Source organism: Emiliania huxleyi, assembly GCF_000372725.1.
Source record: "Emiliania huxleyi CCMP1516 chromosome Unknown EMIHUscaffold_123, whole genome shotgun sequence".
Classification (NCBI taxonomy): domain Eukaryota; phylum Haptophyta; order Isochrysidales; family Noelaerhabdaceae; genus Emiliania; species Emiliania huxleyi.
This window is the reverse complement of record NW_005201360.1, coordinates 88,989-104,982: the sequence shown is the minus strand read 5'-3', so window position 1 is coordinate 104,982 and position 15,994 is coordinate 88,989. Positions and strand designations below refer to the sequence as shown.

The following is a 15,994-nucleotide window of genomic DNA, read 5'->3' as shown; positions in this document are numbered from 1 at the left end:
TGATTAGCCAAAAACTCCCATACCGGTAAAGTTTGAGCACTGCCACTGGGTTTGTACACATCCCAGGGCGCCAGGGGGCGAGAGGCGGGAAGCAGGGTGGCGTGCTCGTGCGTGCAGTGTCGTGGCTCGTGCTGCTGTGGTGGGGAAGAGGCGCGAGAGGGCCGTTCTGGCGGGGGAGCCGGGGCGGAGTCCTGAGTGCAGAGTGCTGAGTGGCTGAAGCCGACGACGACGAAACGGCAACTGCTATAAACAGCTAGAATCCGGTCTGGGTGGAAATATGGCGATGACAACATGGCGGCTCCTCACGTGGACGGCTCCGAGCGCCGCCAGCCAATCTCTTTGAGGGCGGCCGCCTCGGTGCGGAGCTCCGCGTCGGCTCTCCGGAGCTCTGACTGGAGCGTCTCGATCGCCGCGAGTTGCTCGGATTCGCTGCACTGCTGGCTCTCGAGCTCGTCCACGAGGCCATCAAACTCGCGGTGCAGCCGCGTCACGTCGGACGCAAAGGAGGCCACCGTCTCGGCGCCCGGCCCCGCTGCCGCGCCCGCCGCGCTCCCGGCTGGGAGCGGCGGCGCCTGCGACTGGAGGTGCCCGATCGACGTGAAGTAGGCCTCGCACATCTCGGTAACCTTGGCGTGCAGTCGGTCGACCACATCTGGCAGTGGCTTCGGCACTGCCGTGTCCGCTGCGCTCGAGGCTCTGTCCTCTACCGCCTCCGCCTCCATCCTCGCCCAAGAGCCGCAAGCCCCATCCTTGATTTTTTCAAAAAGAATAGAAATCGCGCACTGGGGCGCGCCCTGGCACTAACACAGGTACACCGTTTGAAATTGGGCCTCTTCTCATGGCGTGCCGTCCTAGATGCAAGTGTTCGAAGAGAGCGACGGCTTTCTGAGCGGCGACCTCCGCCTCCGCCGCCCGCTGAAGCTCTTGTGTGTCAGCGAGGGCCTTGCCGAGACGCGCGTGCCACTCGGCGGATATGTCGCGCGTGTAGACCAGGCACAAACGTCTTTTCTTCTTCAGCAAGCGGCCCGGCAGTAGCACGCTGCTTCCCTGGAAGTTGTCCGCGTTGGCCTCAAGCACAGCTGCCTGCAAGTCGTCGACGAGCCTGGCGAACGGGAAGGAAAAGTGCTGCTGCTTAAACGCCGCCTGCGCGTCGGTAGCGCGCTTGGCGAGGCTCTTGAGCTGCTTGAGCATCTCCTCAGACGCCCAATCGCGCAGCTGATCGAGCTCACTCACAACCACCGACTGCGGCTCAGACCATTCTGATGCGAAGGACCCATCCGCCGCACGAGCACGCACGCGAAGGTGAAACGTCCGAGGGGCGGCACTCTCGTCGCAGAGGCTCAACTCGAAGTGAGTCTGCAGCCCCTTGTATCTCCTTACGTATGACGAGTCCGGCGGCGAAGCGGACCGAGGGCCGAGGACCGAGGCCACCTCCAGCTCGTAGTAGCAGCCCTTTTCCAGCATGCTGTCGGTGAGCCGAGACGCCCAATCGACACGCGTCCGCACGCTGGGGAAGTTTTTGCCGTCCACCCATTCCTCATGTTCGATGGAGTACTGCCTCGCGCTCGTCTTTGGCAGCCGGGTAGGCAGGAGCGTCTTGTCCTCAATCCTGCGCGGCCCCTCCGGTCGTATCGAGCTCGACTGTTGCGCCCGATTGGCTCCCGCCAACCGGGCGCGGTGCTCCGTCAGCGCAGACTCATGCTCTTTTTTAATCTTCGCCAGCTGCTCCGCCGGGTCGTCGCCGTAGTGCTTCACGAAGTACTCATGGCCGCGACCTTCCAAGTACGCGCTGCGGGCCGCGTCCTGGCGGAGGCAGCGGCCGACCTCCTCACACGCAGCCCAGCCAGCCGCCGTGCCGCCCGCACGATCCGCGTGATGCTGTCGCATCGCCGAGCGCAAGCTCTTCGACACCGCAGCCGCAGAGGCGTCCTCCCGCAAGCCGAGAAACTGGAAGGCTGGGAGCGGCTGCAGCGCAACGTCGCCAAGCTTCACGGCCCGCTGCTTCCCCTTGCCCCAACACTCGCATGCTTGCGCATCGCAGACGCCTGAAGCCCAGCCACAAAAGCCCGCGGGGAAGTGGGAAACGCTCGCCTTGCCGAGAGCTGCGCCCGCGTCTCCACAGAGCACGCACGTGTGCCGCCCGCCTTTGCACAGCGCCTCGCCGAAGGAGGCGAGCAGGTCATCCACGCGGCGCTCGACGAGCTTCGAGATGCTTGCTGCCGCGTCATCCCCCGCCGACGCAATCAGAGCCTGGACGAGACTGCCCTCGGCCCCGGAGGGGAGCTGCCTCAGCGCACGGCGGAGCTCGTCGCTGCTCGCGCCGCCGCCGCCTGCTTGACCCTCTCTTGCGGTGCGCTGCACGGCCGACACGGCTGCGATCGCCTCTTCCCGCCACACGGCGAGCCTCGCTTTTGCCGTCTCGACCGCCGCCTCCGCCAACTCGTCTCGCGCTTCCTTGCACTGTTTCAGGATACCCGCCTTCTCTCGCACGAGCTGGCTGAGATTCCGAGAGTACGATGCGTGCGCCGGATTCTGCTTGACCTCGTCGATGGCGGCGTCCATGGCCTGCTCGTACAACTCCGGCACGGCTCGCACGGCGGCTCGCACCTCGGCAACGAGCTGCGCCGCAGCCTCCTCGACGTCCCCGTCGGCGATGCGCGTGTGCGCTGCGACGTCGGTGCGAAGCGCACGAAAGTTTTCGCGAGTCCTTTCCTCAGCGCGCAGCCGCTTCCATTCCGGCAGGAGAGCGCATGCCTCCCGCGCCAGCGAGAGCAGCCTCTCCTCGAGAGCGCGGAGGCGGCCGTCGATCTGGCGCGGCTCGCTCGTGGCCAGATCCCTGCACTCCTCGAGCGCCTCGTCGCAAGCCGCCTGCCACTCGCTGTCAACGTCTCGTTGAAGCAGCCTCGCCAGCGCATCGCGGAGGCGAGTGAGCGCTGCGCGGCCATCGCTCCACGGCGCGGCGAGCGCCTCGTCGAGCGAGGCGGTGGTGGTCTCGATCGAGGTCAGCCGAGAGATCAGGCTGCTCTCGCTCGCGTGCCACGCCGCCGCCAGCCGCCGGCGCAGAGTCTCCAGCACCCGCGGCACGGCCGATGCGTCGAGGCCGCGGGAGAGCACCTGAGACACCGGCTTGAGCAGGGCCGCAGCGGCGGTCGTGTCGGCAAACAGCCCGATCCGTGCGATGCTGGCGGCCAGCTCCTTTTGCGCCGCCTCCTCTGCCTTGGCCCGCGCCCGGTCTGCGCCATCGATCCCGTCGGGATCCCCCGGCTTATATTTCGCCCTCACGCGCCATGCCTCTTCGGCCCCTCGCCGCTGCGCTCGTTCCTTTATCCGCAACATGGCGGCGCGCCCTCCCTCCTCTCTTGCGGAGCGTGCGAGCGACTCGCCCAGGCGGCGGAGACCCGCCTTGAGCACGAAGGACGCCGACATGACAGTGCTCGCAGGCTGCCCCAGGATGGTCGCAGGCTGCCCCAGGACGGCGAGGACTGTGGACAGGACGCCGGCGGGCGCGGCCGTGCTGGCTGCGGCGTCGGGAAGAATGGCGGCGGCAATGTCCGAGGCGGCGGACTCGCACAAGTGAGCCGCGCACTCGTCCGGCTCCTCCTCGATCCACGACTCGCCGGACGGCTCCGCGCTGTGCAGCGTCTCGATGCGAAGCTCGACCTCGTCCCCGTTCAGCACGACGTCCACGACTCGGGCGTAGCCGCCGAGCGCACGAGTGCTCGAGTCGTGGAAGCGCTGGACGGTGCCGAGGTAGCTTCTGTAGAGGACGAGCTTCGCTTGCGCGTCGGACATGGTGAGGCTCTCCAGCAAGGGCGAGGCACAGCCGAAGGAAGCGGAGCCGGGGGCACAGCGAAGACAGCGGAGTCAGCAAGGCAGCAAAGCCGAACGGCAGCGGAGCCGTCAGCAAGGCAGCAAAGCCGAGCGGCAGCAAGGCAGCAAACGGAGAGCTTGTAGAGGGTGCTTCGAGTTTTCTTTTCCCTTGCAAGTCTGTAATTCTTTCCCAGAGCACTCGGAACCGGATCATGCGCGAATCCGAGGCCCTGCTCGCCGCCCCCGCGCGCGAGACGTGCTCCCCTCGTACGGAGAAGGCCCTGGGACGTCGGGCCGAAGCCCGTCAGGCACTCTCTCCCGAACGAACCCTAGTGTGTGTTGGTTGCCTCTGTGCTTTCACACCTCGCCCCGTCGTGTCCGTCCACATTGTGATTGCGGACGTCCCCGACTACGTCGTCTCTAGAGAACGTCATACAACCCCCTTCTGGTGTCGACCGCGCCCCTCGCGGGGGCACGGCCGAACGAAGGTGACTGGGGGGGAGATTTTCAATACCAAACAACTCTGTTTGTGACTGGTGGATGACGCCTACGACTACTTACTACCATCGCGCGCTCGCAATCCGAGCAAAGTCTAGGGTTGCGTGTTGCGGAGCAGCTTAGCTCACAATCCTAGAACTTTAGGAGTGCTGCTCACAGTCCTTCGACTTCTAGGATTGAGAGCGAGGCTGCTCTCAATCCTACATGTGCCTGGTAGATAGAAAAAAAGAAGGTTCACCCTCTCTGTCTCCCCCCCCCCCTCTCTCTCTCTCTCTCTCCCTCTGCCTCTCTCTCTCTCTCTCTCTCTCTCTCTCTCTCTCTCTCTCTCTCTCTCTCTCTCTCTCTCTCTCTCTCTCCCTCTCTCTCTCTCTCCCTCCCCCCTACACATATACTCTCACTCGTACAGGGTTCCGCCGACCCGTCGAGTCGCCGGGTTTCACCAAACGAACACCAGCTTTCGGCAGACAGCGGGCATTTGCGGCTTTCGGCTTTTCGCGCGTTGTGACACGCGTTTCACCGCCCGTCCTGGATCCGCCCGACCCTCAGGCGACCTCGAACGCTGCCAGCCTGCCTTTTGCCGCCAGACCTATTTGGCCGCCCAGCCGCAAGGCATGCTGCTCGAGTGCGAGCGCCTTGAGCTCCTCACGGAAGATTACTGGGGCGCCTCGCACGCTCAGCTCGCTTACGGTGTCTGCTCCACAAGAGACAGAGGAGTGCATTACGTCTCTGCGGACAGCCCGTGCTTCTCCGGCGCCCCTGCTGACCACCCAGTCACCCTGAACGTGAGCGCTCCCGCCCTCGACCCCATCGCCGCCGCTTCAGCCCTCGGCTCGGGCAGGCGTGGCGGCCCTGTGGCAAGGGCATTGCCTCAGGCAGAGATCGCTCGAACTGCCGGCGCCATGGCGCCGAGGAGTGCACGCGCGCTCGTGGACACTTCTCTCGGGGCCGCCATGGCACGAACGGTCGTGACGCTCCGCCTTGTGTACACCGATGCGGCACCAGACTACTGCAACAACGAGTGCGCTGACAATGGAATGTGGGGCACTGCTGGCGGCGTCAAGGTTTCGGGAACGGTGACTGGCTGGGTGAACGACGCCCTCAATTTCTCCTCGTATGGTGCCACCTCGCTGGACCAGGCCGCGTCGGTGATGGCCGTCACCGTGATGATGGGCAACCATACCCCGGAGGAGAGCTTGGGCTGTAACTACCAAGCGGTCGTGATTCCGGAGCTTAATCGCGCCAATGATTTGGCAAAGTCGCAGCTGGGGATCGACCCGAACTTGTTCACGCATAGAGAGTACTTTGTCCCCCGCGAATTTGGCTCCTGCAACTGGGGAGGCATCGGCAACGTGGGCTGTGCGCCGCCAGGCAGAGAAGACAGCCACGGCCGGTGCTTCACAGTGATACGCGACGCTCAACCGATGACGCGGGTGCACGAGCTCGGGCACAACCTCGGGCTCTACCATGCGGGCATCCCGGCCAATTCTTACGGCGACACGACCTCCGTCATGGGCCAGAACCGCCACTGGAAAGCGTGCGACGCCCCGCCCACAGAGAAGCCACAGCTGGGTGTGAAAAGGGCCCTTTCACACCACACCTGTCAGCCCCGTAGCACTCCTCGCCGCCGCCGGTCGCGCCAGGTTCAATGTGGTCAACCGTTTCCAGCTCGGCTGGATCACCGCGGACCACGTCGCCTTCGCTGAGCCCGAGGGTGCCGAGCGGTACATCATCCATGCGGTCGGCCAGCCGCCGGCGCCATCGGTGCTCTCCGCGGTCCGCTTCTTGTGCCGTTCGTGCTACGCGGACTACCCAAACAGCGAGGCGTGGGTCTCTCTGCGGGACGATTCGGGGTACGACGCCGACCTCCCCGATGACCAGCGCCATCACGTGCAGGCTCGCTCGCACCGCCCGACAAACTCACTTCACACGCGAGACAGGTGGGAGATGCGAGATAGCTGGGCGTTGTTACACAGGTGCACATCCGACTTTTGACTTCCGCCGATCATTATCGCGGCACGCGGCTGGAGGCTTCGCTCCGAGCGACTCAAGAGGCGAGGGTAGCCTCGAGTCACGTTATCCGCGCGTGTGCGATCACTGCTCACACCGCCACCATTGCCATCGCTGCCGGCGACACCGCCGCCACTGATGTCGCCGAGCTATGCAACGCACCGTCACCATCGTCCCCGCCACCCCGGCCACCGGTGCCACGTCCACCACCGCCGTCACCTCAACCGCCTCCACCGTTGCCGCCACCCTCCCCCGAGCCTCTTCCTCCGCCGTCGCCATCGCCACCGCCGCCATCTCCACCACCACCCTCGCCACCCTCGCCGCCGCCGCACCCGCCCGACCTGGCGCCAAATCCGCCGCCGCCCAAGCCGCCACTCCCATCGCCTCCGCCTCCGTCGCCTCCGCCCCACCCGCCTCCGCCGCCACCGCCATGGCTCCCGCCGCCACCATCGCTCCCACCGCCACCGCCGCCACCAGAGGGCGGAGGCAGCATCGCCCTCGTTGCCGGAATCGCTGGATGTGTTGTCAGCTGTGCGCTACTCCTGGCCGGAATCTACTTGCGGCGGCGCCGGCGGCGCCAGGACCAACACCAAGAGCCCTCCGGGTGCGGGTGTGCAGGCCATCCCCACAACCGTCCAAGCTTGCGTAAGGTGGACATGTCGCCCACGCCCGCCAGAACCTGCCCTTGGGCGTCGGCCGATGTGGTGTACAGGCTGTAGAGAGCGCGGGGGGCCGGCACAGGGGGCGGGTGGACACATAGAGAGCAGTGAGGTCGACACATGACCGCGGTCCGCCCCCCCGCCCCGCGCCCCCTCTGTGATGAAGCTCGACGGTCTGTGATCAAGGGCTCGTCACGTGAACGCCATGACGGGACACATACGTGCATGACACATGACATGTGCATGTCCATGTTCATGATACGTCCAAAATAAATAGATACCAGGAAATGAGAACGCTTGTCCGACTGGCTACCTTCTTCTACTGCTGCCGCCAAAGGACAGCAGTCTGCTCTTGGGCTTTGGCTGCTCCTGTGGCTGCCTCAGCCCCCAGAGGTCCGCGTTGTCTACCGAGGAGACCCTCCGCTCTAACCACGAAGCTTTTTCGGCCAGCTGCTTATTGTCGCTCTCGAGCTTGAGCGTCCGGGTCTGCAGCTCGGCGCACAGTGACAATAGCTCTGCCTTCTCTCGTTCGAGTGCTGCAACACGTGCCATCAGCCCCTCACGGCGTGGCGATTCGGGAGTCGTGTCTGCGGGCTCGGTCACTCGCATCTCGGGTCTTCTCCTGGGCAAATTTATCGGGGTCCCTGCGGAAGGCTCCGAAATCTGCCTTCTCGGCGGTGTCCGCCTCGCCCTCGCCCTCGCTCGTGGCGATGCCTTGCCATCCGTCGGCACAGCATTCAGCTTCGGAGCGTGTAGCGTTTGGCCTTCGATCTTTAGGTCATCGGGATTTGGACTAGGAAGGCCTTCACTATCGACCTGCACATATGGCATGCGGGCGGCACAAGCAATTGCATCGCGTGCGAGACTCGAGCAGCTAGGTGGATTTGGCAGGACCTGCAAGCAGTGGCAATCTGGCTCAGCAGCAGCCCCACGGGGACACACGCGAGTGCAAGGCTAGCGGCCGGCTGTGCGCCGTGATGGGTGGTAGGTAAGTCGTGTGCTCCTCGCTCGCAACCCTCATAACGAGGTCCGGCTGCGTCGTGTTGCCAGGATTTTACGGACTTGACGTCCATGTACGTATACTTTTAGCTCTCTCTCTCTCTCTCTCTCTCTCTCTCTCTCTCTCTCTCTCTCTCTCTCTCTCTCTCTCTCTCTCTCTCTCTCTCTCTCTCTCTCTCTCTCTCTCTCTCTCTCTCTCTCTCTCTCTCTCTCTCTCTCTCTCTCTCTCTCTCTCTCTCTCTCTCTCTCTCTCTCTCTCTCTCTCTCCCCCCCCCCCCCTGTACGCATACAATTTCACAACTCAACTCCCTCGCACAACACTGGACAGAAAGGAGAAAGGGAATTATACAGAGTGAGGGAGAGATCCCCAGGGTGCCATTTACTGGGAAACTCGAGAGTCGAGTGGTCACATTCCTGAGTGAGGACTCAAGGGACAAGGCGTGCCGTCTAGTTGGCCTCTGCAGAAACTAGAAGGTGCGGGCCGGTCACTCTGTCTGGCGACTGGGTGTCCATCAGGGTGCGTAGGTGGGACTGACCACTGTGTGCACTGAGAGCACTGCGTGTGTGCCCGCGTTGTCGGCGCGCGTGTTGGGTTCGTCTTGCCTGTGGGTTGGCGCTGTTTGGCTTGGGGGCCGCCCGCCGCGCGCGCCGCCACCGGGCTGAGTCCACGGTCAGGGTGCCGAGCTGTTGTGTTATAAACGCTCCGTAGAGAGCCACCAGACGGAGAGTGGCTCAGCCGACAGCCCCGGCCCCGGCGGGCCCCAGGTCCCATCCCCAGAGACCGCCTAAGCACCTAAGCGGCCTAAGCGGGGGGGCGCTTAGGGTGCTTAGGTGCTTAGGTCGCTCTCGCGAGCGTAGCTACGTGCTGACGTTCTCATACGAGTGATCCTGAGTACCCACATGATGTGCCTGCCTATCGCTAAGTACGAAATTGCGGCTTCACAACGCTCACGATCTGGTCGAGCCCTCGAATATCACACGCACGCACGTGGGGTGCCGGGAACGACTACATACATATACATATCAGCGTCGAATGCCTCCGCCAGCGCTGCGAACTCCTTATCCATCCAATTTTGTACGCTTGCATCGCTGATTTGACCTCCTCCGCATGAGGCTGCTGGGCTCGGTTCAACTGCCGCTCAGCTGCGCACACATGGGCTTCCGCGAGCTGACGCTCCATGAGCAGCGCCATTGTTACCGCCCCAGAAGCTTTGACGCGTTGGCTGTGAAGCCAATCGCGCCCGCACCATAGTGATAGCACCCGGATCGGGCTACTCGTCGATCCAGGCGGCGAGTTAATTCAGCTCCTCGGGAGTTGCTGCCTGCGGTGGGGGCGGCTGCTCTGGCAGAGTCGCCTCGATACCGGCCTCCGTCAGCTGCTCATTAACCCACTTCTTCGCCTCCTGCGTGGCGGCGAACCGGTCGGCCGATCGCTCTTCGCAGTGATGGCGAGTCGCTTTTGCTTGCGTATGCTCTCTGGAATATTCAACGTCACGAGCACGCCAAAGTCGTTGGGCTTCTCCGCCCTGCCGACCTGCTTCTCATTGACGTGAGTATCCGCAGCTCAGCGAGTGACGACAGGAACGAGTCGGTCGCCACCTGATCCACAGCAGGTGCGGGCGACGACGTGCTGGCCATCTCGGCGCGGCTAGAAGGCTGAAGCGGAGCACGGAACGCCAAATTTGAGCGTTTCGAGCGGTTGTGGTATGGCGCAAGGGCGAAAGGTTACTTCGAAAGTTACTTCGAAAAAAGTAAGCTGTTACTGCGAGAGAGCTCGCGGAGAGCTTTTATTTACATGGTGTGTTTAACGTCGTGTGGCTCCCAGGGGAGTTGCCCGTTTACACGGTGGGGGCCCGCGGGGCTGGCACCCTGACCGTGGACTCAGCCACCGCAGGCAGGCAGTCGACCATAGGTGATGCCTGTGCGCAATATTTGTCCGCCGACCATAGAGCAAAAAAGAGGTTTTTGATTGAGGAAAAAGATCGATTACACTATCTCCTTCTCTGACTGTTGCGCGGCGGAGGCCGTTAGCGTCTAGGGCGGCGCCTCCATCGCCGCCTTCATCGCCGCCTCCATCGCGGCCTCTGCAACCGCCGCGCCGCCGCCACCTCCGTCGTCCGCCGCTACCGCCGCTGCCGCCTGCGCCTCCATCGCATCTCGGAAGCGAGTCATCGCGCCGTGCATCGTGCGACGCACAAAGCTCTGCGCCTGCCAGGGACGAGAGGGGGGCTGAGAATGTGACCGCACGGCGGGATGCCGGGCTGGGCGCGCCAGTCTCGTCTCGGCCAGCGGGCCAGCAAGGTCCGGCAGCGTGTAGGACATCCGCAGCCGCACCGTCGTCGCACGGGGCTGCCCAGCCACCGGCGTGAAGGTGGCCTCGCCCGAGTTTTGGACGCCGCTGAGCGACCGCCATCGCAGCGCGCGGGGCGGATCGAGCTCGTGCATCGCCTCCCACTGGACCAGGTTCTGCAGCCCCGCCGCGTTGACTAGCCGTGTGAGCGGTCGCGGCACGCGCAGCGCCCACTCTGATCGGCGCGCGGCCGGATCGACGAGCGTGACGCGCTCCAGCAGCGGCGACCACTCTGGCATGCGCTCGATGTCGGCGTACACCTCAAACAGCAGCTGCGGTGGCGCTCGAATCACAAGCTCGGCCGAGGTCTCGCCGCTCCAGAGGAGCGGAGGTCGGCAGCGACGGCGCGAGGCAGTGTTCGAACATTCGGATCGCGAGGCCGGTGCGATGTAGCAGCAGCAGGCGCCATGTAACAATAGCAGGCTGCTGAGGCACAGGCTTCTCATGCGTCCGTTGCCAACACTGGAACCGCACAGCAATGATCGTCTGGTAGAGGCGAGCGCCAGCGACGAGGTGCGACAATGGGCTGAGGAGGTGAGAAATGGTGCTGGGATACGAGGTGCGACAAGGGCTCAAAAGGCGAGAAAAGGTCGTGGCTCCCCGGCCCTGGATGTGAGGTTGATGACTGCACTCCAAGTGCTCCAAGTGCCCGATGCGCCGCGGGAAGCCCCGCGCATAGGACAACGACGTCTGTCCCACACACGCACAGACGCGCACATACATCATGCTCGGGCACACCCCTTGGGGCAAACGTAGATTTCCTGCCCAGCGTAAGGATATTTCTTTCATTTATTTCGTCTTTATTTCGTGCCCCACCACGGCAAATTTGCGAGAAATTTCTTCGCCCTCAAGTTTCGCCCCTTTCCGTTTCGCCCATGTTGGACACCCATGTTGGACCAGGCACCGTGCGGGCCTGCCGTGCCTTGCTTGAGCCGGCAGGCCCGCGCGGCAGTGATGGTGCGCCTCCGCGGAGAGGCTGACGCTGGTCATCGGTCAGCGGTCAGCGGTCATCGGTCACCGGTCAAGCATGATTGGGAACAGTACTCGTATATGAATAGTAGGATCTTGTCACAGGTATGGTAAATTTCCGGAAATTTCTCCTTCCGAACAAGCCTGTCATATTTCTCAAAATATTTCGGGAAATCTACGTTTGCCCCAACACACCCCACAGTGTAGTGGTGTGAGCACACAAGTACTACTAGTAGCAGAGTGCACACCTGCCTTGGGCTTGGCGGGTGAGGATCCGAGAGAGAGAGATTTTTAGCAATACCAATTTGTTTTGTAGGATCCGTAAGAATCAAAGCCTGTTGGTGCCAAACCCCAAAAACGTGCTCGAGCGCGCCGAAGAGAGACGATCCACGCTCGAGGGAGTTAGCGAAAGTCGCACGGGCAGAGGGGAGACCGAGGCCTCCGGCAGTCCGCACCACCTCGCGAAAGGGAAGCAACGATCAACTCAGCTTGGACTTGGGTGCGCCGAGCGCTGGCGCGTAGGTCGCGACCGACGCGCAGCGCGGGCACGTTGCGAGCACAGACAGGAGCGCCGCGAGTGCCGTGCCACTATGCACTAACCTGGTTGTGCCGGGCAGGGCAGTAGCCAGTACTTGAACGACCACATCGGTCATCGCTGGATGAGAAAAAGATTTCGAAAAGTTCTCCCTGGACTGGCACTACAAAAGAAAAAGAAGCTGATACACCATAAATAAATAAAACGGACACCTCTACTATATAGTAGATGGGTAAAAAGGAACAGGTCCCCGCCCTGCGGTCTTTGTGCAGGGTTCTTTGTGGGTGTGGTCGGCGACTAGCCGGGGTCGTCCTCCCGATGGGGGACTAGCACTAGCCGTCTTCCACATGGTCCCTCGGGTCCCTGCTGCTCCTAATCTCGTCGTACATCCTCCTGCTGATCTCCGCAACATCCTGCTCCCTCCCTCGTCTCGCCCTGCGCGTCTGCTCCGCCTCCCCGTCGTCCGCCCTGCGTCGTCTGGCGACGGGTCCTCCATAGTCGGTCGAGGTCGCTGATACACCAACACCGTGGCACTAGTTTTTTCTTTTTCCAAGTAATTGTTGAAGTAATCTTCCGTGAATGCGATAACGATATTAGGTCGGCTCTTGTAACCCCTCTCTACCAACTACCTTCTGTTAGACCTAGAACGACATTTTCTAGAAGAGCTTTGAAAGGCCTCACACCGTCAGGCTCCGCGGTGCGCACAGGGCGGGCATCAGCTGCGAGGGAGACATCACCAGGTTGCGCTGCTCCTCGCGCTCCGCCTCCGAGCCTTGAAGCACGGCTCGCCTCGCCTTCTCGGCCAGCGCCGCGATTTCGCGCTTCGAGTATCTTCGGGAGACTCCCCTCGGCGCTCCCGCAGCTGCTGGCCGGCAAGCCGGCCGCGCCTGCCCGTGCCGGCTGCATGGGGCGTACAGGTGAGATGAGATGCTGCCCCGAGAGCGCGTGTCCGTCCGACTCGGGCTCCGGCTGCGTTGGCAGCTCGGGCTCCGCTTCGATGCACTCGCTGGCGTTCCTGCTGGCCGGAGGAGTTCTTCCCTGAGCATGTTGGCCGGTGAGAAGATTGGTTCCGCCGTCGTTGGCGACGAAGCCAAGCTCAGTGACCTCCACGACGAACTTGAGCACGCATCCGCTAAAAGCAGCGCTCGCCCCCGCGGTGGCATCGGTGTGCGAGGGCGGTCCGGCAGTGGCGTTGAGAAGGACCAAGCACGCGGGAGCGGCGCATGCGAAGAGCCAAGCCTCGGTGGGAAGGAGGTGGGCATGTCTCGCGAGTGCATGAGAAACACCCGCGGCGGTTCGAAAGCGTCTCGAGCACCGCGGCCACTGGCAACGTGCAGCTCGTACACCGGACTCACCATGCGCCGCGTTTCACCGCGCGGCCGGATGTGAGCGGTCCGGCCGGCGCCCGCGAAACGATTTTTTCAACAACGTCGAAATGGAGCCGGAGGTGTACACGCGCAAGCCCGCGGTGCACGCTCGGACCAACTTTATGCGACCGTTTGCAGAGGCTCCAGCGCCGCCGGAGTGGAAGGGCCACGTCAGGGCCACTCTCATGCGTGAGTCGAAGAAGTTGCAGTCCTTCAAGGCCAAGACCGTGGGCCGACCATATCGTCCTAGCCTTCTGGTGAGCGAATATCTGCTGCCAATGCTCACGAACACATCTCACCCAACGCCACGAACACATCTCGCCCCCATCAAATGACAGGACGACAACTCGCGACCGTACCTCGGCGGCGAGGTCGCCCCAACGTCGTGGTACACTGCGCCAGCGCTCGGTGAGTCAATCATGAGCATGACTCAGGCTCGGGCCAGCAAGCTCTTCGATGCACCTCATTGAACGAGGTGAGTTCTGATAGCGCGACAACTGGCCAAGGGACGGACGGATGGGCTTGGGGCCCTTCAGACCCCGTTTCGTGTCGAGTGTCGTCGAGTCACCGACTGACACGTGAGGTCTACTGTGTCTCCTGTGTGCTGTGAGTCTGTGAGGAGAGAAGTCAGAGGAGGACTTTGGAGTTCGTCGACAGGATGAGTGCAGTTCTACTTGGGAGTGCGCCGCGATTCCTCGCACCGCGTGGCTTCTCATGACATGTTCGCTCATGAGTGCAGTTCTACTTGAGTGTGCCTTGTCTTGACGTGTACACGTTGACACTGATCTGTGATCACTGGACACTTGTGTCTTGTTAGACGGAAAACGGTAGAGTCTGAGACTGCAGCGAGGTATGTGTCGCACAGGGGCCGCGGAATAAACAATACTCCATTTCATACAACGCAGGTGTCTCGAGTGGGGAGCGGGCCCGGCCCAGGCAGCACACCACCCTCCACCCACGTCCGCGACAGGACAACGGCACAGTCACCGTGGGGTTGACGCTATAGGTCGGGACGACCTGAAAACTGCGCCCACGCGTGGGACGCACACCACGCAGGGGAGCGAGGAGGGAGAGGGCGGGTGTGGAGGAGAGAAGCGAGCGGGCGGCGGAGGCACAAGGTCCGCTCTTGCTCCCCTCCACCTCAGCCCGGCGGTTGCAAGCGGCGCGCCCCTCGGAGCGACTGGCGGCGCCCCTGTTCGAAGAGCATGCTCCCCTTGGGGAGGGTGCAAAACTTGCCCGCGCCCGGCACAAACGTCGCGTTCCCGCCTCGCGGCTCGCAATTGAGGCCCTTGCGGCAGGGCGGGAAGGGGCGGCTGCGCCGCTCGTCGAAGCCGTCGCACGGCTCGTTCATCTGCGCGTGCTCCTGCGTGCTCGGCGGCGGCGGCGGCGGCGGCGGCGGCGGCGGCGGGCTGGGCGAGGGAGGCGGCGGCGGGTGGGGCGACGGCGGCGGCGGCGGCGGCGGGGACGGCGGCGGCGGCGGCCCGGCCCTTGGCGGCGTCTTCCGACTGCAGCCGTTTAGCGAGTAGCCGCCCTGTGGCAGGCGGGTTGGGGAGGGGTGGAGGGGTGGGCGGGGTGGGGGGGATGGGGGAGGGGGCTGGGGGCGGATGACGGGGCTCGGCGCGCCTGCAGCACGCTCGAGTGTCGCAGGGCGTGCATGCCGCCGCAGTCGGACGGGTAGAAGGCGACGCGGTGGCGGTCGCGGTCGAAGATGACCTCGTAGTTGCGCATGTTCGCGGCTCCGATGACGGCGCCTGGAGGCCACGGCGAGGTCGCGGCATGGACAAAAGAGCACAAAAGACCATTTTTTTTTTTGGGGGGGGGGGGGGGGGGCTGGTTTCAGGCGCGGGTGAAGCGGCTGTGGCGTGTGGGAGGAGTGTGGAGCTGTGGCCAAGAGGGACGTGTCTCGAGAGTGTCGGGAGCGTCTCGGAGGTGTCCTGGAAGTGTCTCGGAGGTGTCTTGGAGGTGTCTCGGAGGTGTCTTGGAGGGTGTCGCGCCATTGTGCTCGTTGTCGAACACGCCGAGGCACCAGACGCCGCGCCGCAGCTCATACGCATACCTGCGGCGGGGGGGCAGGGGCGGGAGTCGGAGTGGGTCGGGGGGCGACGGGGGGCGAGGAGAGGAGGGGAGGGGGGTCCGGAAGGGGAGGGCGGATGGGGGGGAGGGGGGTCGCAGGTCGCACTGGCGCGAGTCAAAGTTGACGCGGACGCCGTTTGCGAAGTGGAGCGAGTGGGGCGCGAAGCGGCGGAGCTCGTCGGTCGACATGGTGTAGCAGTAATCGTCTGGGTACTCTCCCTTGGCCACGCGGGAGGCGCATGCCCCCCACGGGCAGTGGTTGCGCCACTGGTCGCGCACCTGAGGGGCGGGGGGGCGGGGGCGGCGCGCCAGCAGCTCGCGCGTCGGAGGGAGAGTCCGGGCTGTGGGGAGGGATGGGGCGGGGGGAGGAGGAGGGAGGAGGGAGGGGAGAGGGAGGGGGGAGAGGTCGCGCAATCTCGGCGGCCTCCCGCGCCTTGCGGTACGGCCCGGGCGGGAGGTACATGAAGGTGGTGCCCGAGTCGATGATGGTGGAGCGGTAGACTGAGGAGGGCTCTCCTGCGGGGGGGGAAGGGGGTGGGGAGGGGGGGGGGAGGGGGGGGGGGGAAGGGGGTGGGGGGGGGGGGGTCACGGGGTGTTTTCCCAAAGGGCCGGAGGCCCCCCGGAGGGGGTGAAAGGTCTCTTTTTTCGGAAGGCGGTTGGCTTTTGGAAAGAAAGGCTGTTGAAAAAAAAGGTCCGGGGCCGGGTGGGGTGAAAGGTAAGTTGCCGT

General features: G+C 63.8%; 3 protein-coding genes across 3 annotated transcripts in view; all 3 read right to left on the bottom strand.

Moving 5' to 3' along the window:
• Positions 1-302: 302 nt before the first annotated feature.
• EMIHUDRAFT_109660 (hypothetical protein) lies at positions 303-3,792 on the bottom strand (the record flags this gene model as incomplete). The annotated part of the gene is made up of 2 exons (XM_005789993.1): positions 303-749; positions 898-3,792. 2 exons carry the CDS (start codon positions 3,790-3,792, stop codon positions 303-305), a joined length of 3,342 nt encoding a protein of 1,113 aa, XP_005790050.1.
• Positions 3,793-7,283: 3,491 nt separating this feature from the next.
• EMIHUDRAFT_225172 (hypothetical protein) lies at positions 7,284-7,583 on the bottom strand (the record flags this gene model as incomplete). The annotated part of the gene is made up of 1 exon (XM_005789992.1): positions 7,284-7,583. One exon carries the CDS (start codon positions 7,581-7,583, stop codon positions 7,284-7,286), a length of 300 nt encoding a protein of 99 aa, XP_005790049.1.
• A 6,531-nt stretch (positions 7,584-14,114) lies between these two features.
• EMIHUDRAFT_466986 (hypothetical protein) overlaps positions 14,115-15,994 on the bottom strand; it is a gene marked incomplete at its 5' end in the record, with an annotated part of 2,833 nt that continues 953 nt past the window's right edge. Inside the window, 4 exons of the mRNA XM_005789991.1 lie at positions 14,115-14,725; positions 15,211-15,250; positions 15,374-15,546; positions 15,729-15,783. Coding sequence (XP_005790048.1) covers positions 14,336-14,725; positions 15,211-15,250; positions 15,374-15,546; positions 15,729-15,783 — 658 coding nt within the window. The 3' untranslated portion in view covers positions 14,115-14,335. The remainder of the gene's footprint in view (positions 14,726-15,210; positions 15,251-15,373; positions 15,547-15,728; positions 15,784-15,994) is intronic.